This window comes from Xiphias gladius, chromosome 8, assembly GCF_016859285.1.
Source record: "Xiphias gladius isolate SHS-SW01 ecotype Sanya breed wild chromosome 8, ASM1685928v1, whole genome shotgun sequence".
Lineage (NCBI taxonomy): Eukaryota > Metazoa > Chordata > Actinopteri > Istiophoriformes > Xiphiidae > Xiphias > Xiphias gladius.
In genome coordinates this window covers 6961857-6969924 of record NC_053407.1, presented here as the reverse complement: position 1 = coordinate 6969924, position 8068 = coordinate 6961857, and the positions used below count along the sequence as shown (strand labels likewise).

The 8068-nt window shown below is 40.2% G+C and overlaps 1 protein-coding gene across 1 annotated transcript in view; it reads left to right on the top strand.

Moving 5' to 3' along the window:
- Positions 1-329: 329 nt before the first annotated feature.
- The window catches only part of st3gal2 (ST3 beta-galactoside alpha-2,3-sialyltransferase 2), a 19630-nt gene continuing 11891 nt past the window's right edge, over positions 330-8068 (top strand). The window contains exons 1-3 of the mRNA XM_040132209.1: positions 330-346; positions 378-870; positions 3290-3363. Of these exons, the coding sequence (XP_039988143.1) occupies positions 330-346; positions 378-870; positions 3290-3363 (584 nt within the window). The remainder of the gene's footprint in view (positions 347-377; positions 871-3289; positions 3364-8068) is intronic.

Sequence of the window (8068 nt, the reverse complement as noted above, 5' to 3'; positions counted from 1 at the left end):
GATTTAGCTGTGACTTCTGGGTGTGTGTGTCAAGACATTAGTGTGTGTGGGCGAGCACACAGCTGTGGAGGAGAAGGAGGAAGAAAATCCAGTGAGAGAAAGCGTTGGAGCATTGTGCACAGCTTGACTGGGAGACAAATTGACTCTGACACATTGTCTTCCATCAGTGGTGGGAGCGTGTTCCACTAGTCTGATATAGTGGGTGTCCGTGTAGTTCAGAGTCTTAGTAAGGAGGTCGTCCCAATCACGCTGACCAGGCCTTGGTGGTTTCTGCACAGAGGCGGAGGAGGTGGTGGGCTGGGGACAGTGGCAGGCCCAGGGCCGGGAGCATGGCCATGGGGGGGCCGCATCCCGTCCTCCACCCTCCACCGGGACAGGCGCTGGGGCTGGGGGTCCTGGGGCGGGGGTACATCCAGGGGAGCTCCCAGACTCTCTGAGCTCAGGCCCTGGCTGAGTGGAGGGGTTGCTGGGACAATAGCAGGTGGAGGTAGTACCGTTGGAGGAGGCGGAGCGGAGAAAGGAAGCAGGGTGAGATGTTCCCGCAGAATCTGGGTTCTCCTTGGGTCGCTGGTTCTCGTCTTTCTCACTTCACTCTTCTTCTCCGTCTCACTCCGCGGGGGCGTCACCTTCAACTATCTGGAGCCACCTGGATGGGAAGAGTCGAGGCGAGTGAAGCTAGTGCCCAGCTACGTGGGCGCACACCGCCTGTCATCCTCTGACACCTCGCAGCAGAAGACATGTGCCTGCCCGCGCTGTGTTGGAGACCCTGGCGTTTCTGATTGGTTCGATGAGAACTACGACCCAGATATCTCACCTGTGTGGACCAGAGACAACATCCAGCTGCCCTCTGATGTCTACTACTGGTGGGTGGTAAGTAACAATATGATATAACTTTACCTGCTAGAGTTCCGCAGCCAAAAAGTTGTGAAGTGGGAGGAGCTGCTGGTTCCACAAGTGTTTTTCCCTATTTAAATTTTTCTTTAAATTATATCCTTAACATAGAAACACAAGACTGTCCTCCAGGTTTATGTTATTGACAACAGTTAATTATTTAAACTTTGTCTAAGAAATCATGTTTTGTTCATCATTTATACCCACGAGTCACTCAGTCACTGTTGCTATAGAGAAGAAGCCAGTCAGAGGCATTGTTAGTGGTGCTAATAACAGAATTTTAAGCTTGGTTATTTGTTGTTTTTTGCTGAAATGCACCTTCGGAAGCGTACTTAATTTTTACTTCACAGTTCTTATGTACATAGGCTTGTACCCTCTACTTTTCATCAAAGAAGCAGATATTTTCCAACACACTTGTAAATCTTGTGTACTGTTGATGTAACCAGCTTTCCTACTGAGTTTCTTACTGATTCAAACCATAGAAGTGTGCCAACTGTCAATCGTGTAACATTGTCTATGGGGAAAAATCAATGGGACTTTTACCTCTGGAACCAAGGGTACCCGAAATAACTCCTCGTGCTTTGCAACTCTATAGTGTATATTAAATGTGGTGACAAGTGCTTTGAATATTACACGTATAAATCTGTTTTCTGCTGGGCTCCAGTTTGGTGGATAATTGAACTGTTCTGAATTTCTGAATATACCCCTGATTTGGTTTGAAGTAAATAGTTTGACATTTTAGGAAATACACTTGTCTTCTTTCCAAGAGTAATATGGGAAGATTAATACTACTCTCATATCTGTATAGTAAATATGAAGCTACAGCCAGTATCCAGTTATCTTAGCTTAGCACAAAGACTGGAAACAGGGGAAACTACTCGCCTGGCTCTGACCAAAGATAACAAAATCTGGATGCCAGCGCCTCTAAAGCTCACTTATTACCACATTTTATCTTCTTTGTGTCCAGCTAAGTATAGGCATATAATCCCCTGTGATACCTCTATGGACAAAACAAACAAAACATGTTAATTTGCCAGCCTTACGGACCGTTCACACACACAGGATCCAAAAAGCTGGGACAGCGACAGCTGCTATTCATTGTGAATGAAACCTGGCTTTCGAGCCCTGCGCCCACCACTGAGCTCGACAGACTCAAAAAATGCTCAGCCGCACTACAGGGGAAATTTGAAAAAGGCTCAACTTTATGTAAATATCCTCTAACGCAGTGCGAGCAAGAACCAAGCTAGAGCCAGTTGGTAGTCATCTTGATTCCACAGTTGTTTACTACTACACTCAACAAAACGGAGGAAAAGCTAAATGTCAAGGCATCCGGCTTCCCAAAGGGTCTTTAACAAGTTATGGGGACATGAAAAAAGAAGAATGATGTGTGGAAACAATTCATCGACATTGTTCATGTGTCTTGCTGTGGTGGATCCATCAGAAAACAACTGTCCAGTCATAGCAGAGGATGCAAATGATGTGCCTAAAACTACCCCAGAACTACAGATTTATGAGAGGCCAGATACTGCCAACTACTTTGTAACTGTAAGGGTGAACCCACTGTTAGAAATGTTGGTAGTTGTATTTCTGAACTTTGGACAGAGCTGGGCTAGGTGTTTCCACTGCTTCCAGTCTTTATGATAAACTAAGCTAATCCATTCCTGGCTGTCATAACACACGGACATGAGAGTGGTAACAATCTTCTCACCTAACCCTCTGAAAGAAAACAAATGCATGTATTTCCCAAAATGTCGACCTGTTCCTCAAATGATGGCACATACAGTGCAACCCAGAAGTTTGATCCCAAACACTTTGTGCATGTATGTTTGACAAAATGTTATATTAACATTGTCATTCAGTGTGTAAGTACACCAATCAGCAACAATTTTAGTACCAGTCACCGGTTTTAGTGTTGTGCCTGATCGGTGTACATCTGATGTAGTTGTTGTTATGTCTAAAAGTGTGTTCATTCAATCAACTCAACTATGAGCATTTAAATTAGTTAAAACCACTATGTCTGGAATCTGCAAGTATTCTGATTAAGGATGTGGCAATTAGTCAACTAAATTATTTAACGTTGCTGATCTAATCTAATTATTAATAATTTTTAATTTTATTATTGTACAATGGTGATTAACTGTTGCATCTAAGATGTTACACAGCCACCTTCCACTAGCCAGTGCTGCAATCCTAGCAGATGCCAGCCCCCCTCCCCATGCTAATACCTGGATGTTGTAAACAAGCAAAGTGGAAAATGGAACAGATGACATCTAGTAAAACCGGCATGTTTGGCAGTATTTTCATCTAGAAAATGAAAATAAGGTTGTATGTAGCCACTAGGCTGCAGAATAAACTGGCATATAACCACTTGATCAGATCAATACGTAATCACCTTCAGCACAGGCATGTGGAGGTAAACCTGCAAGGAAAGAAGGCTGCTGGTGTTAGCACCGCCAACGTTAGCCATATTCGGTAAAACAATATGACAATGTTTACCTGCAGATGCTGTCCCACTTGGTCTGAAAAGGTATTGCAGCTCAACATGGCAATTTTGACTGTTTTCTGAGTGTTTACTTTCTTTTAGACTATCTGACTAGTCGAAATTTACATTTCTGTTTAATTGAGAGGGAAATTAGTCATTAACATCATTAATTCTGATGACATAGAGTTTTTATTTGTAGAAAAATCCCAGTAACAATTACAGTGATTATTGCTGCTGTATATGTGAGTTTTCAGCCCTTTCTTCTCAGGGTTCCGGGGTCAGACCCTTTGATTGGAGGGGGGGATCAGTGTGCATTGCTGTTTTTTTGATTCTACCACTGGGTGTCACCATAGTCAGAAATTTAAAATCCAACTGATAGGGGCTTTGGCTTACATTACATTTTTTTTTATAGATGATTTACAGTAATTACTCTGTGACATGGAACTGTTATGAAACTGAACATGAGCATAGTTCACACTCAATAAACCTGCAGATTGGGTTTTTCTGAATTAATATCACTAACGTCATTGAAACTCATTAAAAACAACACAATAATAAGATAGCCTCAAAACTTCTGAAAAAAGAGATTCTTAGAATATTTTAACCATCTGCAGCACCATCTAACACTCTCCATTTGTGTGTATGGCACAGTGGGGGGCAGTCAGTTACATGGAAGATATAAGTTTATCAGGGCCCCAACCCTAGGGGAGTTAATACATCATAATCATATATCTCCATCCTCCTCATCCCCCCTAATCGTTTATCCAACCAATTCCTTCTTACAAGTACTACATGCTCCTCATGCATCCCTGCCAGTCATATGTCATGATGTTAGTGGAGAAGTGGAGAATATTATAGGGTTGGCCACTGGGCTTTTCTTAAACCACAACTGAGTAATGATTAAAAAACTGAAATTAATACATTCTCAGAGAGAGTGTGCGAGAAAGATGGGAAGCTGATGGGAATCAGATGGTAATCCTGGCATTAGCACCCCTCTCATTGTATGTGTGTGTACAGTATTTGTCTTTGTGGGTGTGTTACCATTGCTGTATACTAATTTGTGTGCCTGTTTCCAGTATTATCTCCAGTGTTGTACGGTGTCCTTCAGTGGCTGGTTTAGACTCCTGTTTCAGAGCAATATTCTCAGTCCATCTCTGAAATGGCAGAAAGCTGCAAACAGAGGCCAACAGCTGCCAAGTCATTAGGTCACTCTGCAACAGGGAGGTGAAGAATTGGGAGAGAGAGAGAAGGAGAAATAAATGAGAAGGGAGGAAGGATAAAGAGAAGGGGAATGGATAGGGAAGGAATAGGGAAGATCAAATATAGCATATAGCAAAGAAAGTGGAAAGGAAAATGGGAGTGGTGAAATTACGATAGAGGGAAGCGATGGATGAAACAGATTTACAAATGAAGTAGATAATTAGGGAGGAATGAGGGAACATATGGAATATGTATGAGAAAACAATAAAACAAACTATAGAACAAAGATAAGACAGGTAGACGGCCATACCAAATAGGATAAACATACTAGTCTCTGCAGACCTATTAGATCACTGTTTCTCTGTTTGGACCTTTCTTCTGCTTTCTTCTCAGGGGTGCCTTTCTGTTACTCTGCATGAGAAAGAACATCACGTCTAACTGCATGGCGTAGTCTGACACTTACATTTTGCATGACTTACCTACTAATATACAGTACTGTATACAAATCTTGATCTCTCTCTCTTGAAATCATATTTCAGACTTTCTGTTCTGTTCCTCCAAACAAATGCTGGCGATGAATGCATTATGTCACTCCAAAGATTTTAGAGTTGTTAGTGGGTTTAATATAAGGATTTTAACAACTTTTGCTCCTACTAGTGTGATGACTTTCAAAAATTTTACATGGCTTTCAACTTTAAATTTGGTGTAAAAAATCTGGAATATCTTGGAAAAGTCTTGGACAAATGGAAAACATTTGTGGAAAAAACCTGCAAAAACATCAAGAGAAATCTAGAAAGGCCTCTATTTAGAAAGACCAGCAAGTCATTACCATCTTTAGGGATGGTACCCATTGACTTTGAATTGAAACTTAATTTAAACTTAGATTCTCTTTATTTACCTCAGTGTCAGTGTCTGGTCTGTAGGCTTATATTAGGGACAGGTCTCTATTTCTGATGTCCCCTGTTCCCCGTTAATTTTCCCATTATAAACGCCAAACTTACCCTGTGTTTATCTGTTGTTTGATAAATTCAGTAAAATGTAAATTTTAGCAGTGCTAATTTCATCAGTAGAGCAAGAGTCACATCAGGCCTCTGATGTAAATGTTCCTGGGATTTAGTAAATATTGAATAAAAAATTATATATATATATATATTCTATTGTTTTCTAAATTTACCGTCCTTAACTAAACATATCACACGAGCCATGTATATATATATATATGTGTGTGTGGTGCCATGCTTTTTAATTTAGCGTTGCATAAATCTCCATTCAATTAACACTTACTTTGTAAGTCAGCTAAGTTTAAGGTCATGAAAAAGCTGGTGCAGATGACTCCTTAAGTAGCAGTGTTCCATGTCAAATGTTGGTTTAGAAAAAGAAAAGTTGTATTTACCTGAAAGTAGGTTTCAGGAAGCTTATACTTTAAGAGGCAGAGGAGAGCTGAGGAGGAAGGAGGCAAGACGGCATTGGCATGGCTGCCAAAAAACATCTGCCAACAATTAGTAGCCCCTGATCAACAGTGGTGCAGCATGCCAAGCTTGCTCTGGCATCATGCAGGGAGTCAGAGATAGAAGGAAGCAAATGATGGAGGGATCAAGGAGGATGGAAAAACACAGAGGAAAGGAGAATAATGCACAGAGGTAACAACATGAGAAACAAAGATATAGAGAGAATAAAGGGACGAAAAAAGAAAGATTTAGTGTTCTCAAATCAGCGCTGATTTTGTCTTCATCCCAAAGAGATGAAGAGATGAAGAAAGACAGGAGGAGTAACAAAGGGGGGAGCAAGGGAAATTAAAGAGAAGGAATGGGAATGAGGGCAAGGAGAGGATGTATGAATTAAAAAAAAATCTGTGTTGGGAAAAGCAAATTAAGACCGATGCTGGGTGAAAAGGAAGTGGTTACAAAGAAGTGCGAAGATGAAGAAGTGAAAGATTACTGTGGAAAGAGGGAGAACGACACACAGGAAAATAGAGATATAGAGAGGGATAGCCATGTAGTGGCTGTCTATATCCCAATGGAGCTTTTGTGTGTGTGCAACTTTGTTTTGGGGGATTTCTTCGTGTGTGCAGGTGCGGTCTTTCTCTTTACATGCATGAACGCACTTTTGCCTGTGTGATTTGGCAGATGCTCATATTGGAACAAGTTTTTTCCTTCTTTTTAATTGGAGAACTTCTCTTTGTTAGCTGCTGCTAGTATGTAATCATTTTCTTTACATATAGCAATGAAGCAGTTCAAAAACATGATACAAAAAAGAAAAGAAAAGCCACACTCCACATTAAAATAACTAGACAAAGCTGAAACATATTTTTGCTCTTGACTGTTAACATGTGGCTTCACAACATTTAATACCTATAACAACAAAATCTCTCTGTCAATCCAGAGTGGCTGGGGTCTGCCTTAGGAAGGATAGATTCACAAATTTTCAAGTCTGTCTTGAAGTCTGTCCGTAATGAACACTGAAATAGGTTTTGTTAACTGTAATCATTCCTCTATTCATATTGGCCATTTAACTATCCCTTCCCAATGTAAGTGAAGTAAGTCTTTTTCGCATAACATTCCCTCAACTATTTATAAACATGTGAGTCGTTTTTATTTCATTTTAGATACCATAGTTATTTAACAGGGATTTCAAAAGTTAGTTTTTTTTTAGTTTTTTTTTTTAGGGCCCAAAAACGGACTGTTGCGAGGACCCTATTGAGACAGTTTATTGTTAATATTTATTAATTTATTATTATTATTATTATTATTATCATTAGGGAAAATGAATCCCATTTTTTAAGGGCTGAAGGTGATCAGAAACTCACTAAAACTTTGCACATGCCAAATGTAGTGAAAAATTACATGTTTTCTGTATCTTGCAAAATGGCACAACGGCTCGCCTCCTTTAAAATTTCAATGGAGTAGCCCTCGCGGTACGTTTCAACTACATGTACAAAATTTGGTAGGCACATGAAATATCCCAAGACTTACAAAAAAAACTCCTAGAACCATACTCTAAACCCAACAGGTTGTCAGCTATTTGAATTTACTGTGCATTTTTGGCACAGTTTTTGCCATTTACAGGCATTGTACTTTAACAAACTCCTCCTTGAGAATTGATCAGATCAACTTCAATTTTCATAAGTGTGATCTAAAGTCCTTTGAGATGCTAAATTGCTAAGCTTTTTATTTTTTGTTGAACAGAGAGTCCGTGGCGGCATGGCAAATTTCAATGTTTCACCATGAAACAGGAAGTCGTGCCTGTAAGCACGACTTACAATTTACATGCCAATTTTCAGATACTCATACTGCCACCTACTGGCAACATGAAATTACATGTTTTATACTTTCATGTACTCCCCCTAATCTTTCGACCACAGCCACCTCAAATATGGTCAGGAAATCCTCAACACCTTGATGATGTTTAATGGGAAAATGTGGACATATTCCGATGCTTCGCAATGAAAAAGGAAGTTTTTGTTTAGGGAGTAGGCATGCTTGAAAACTCACAAAA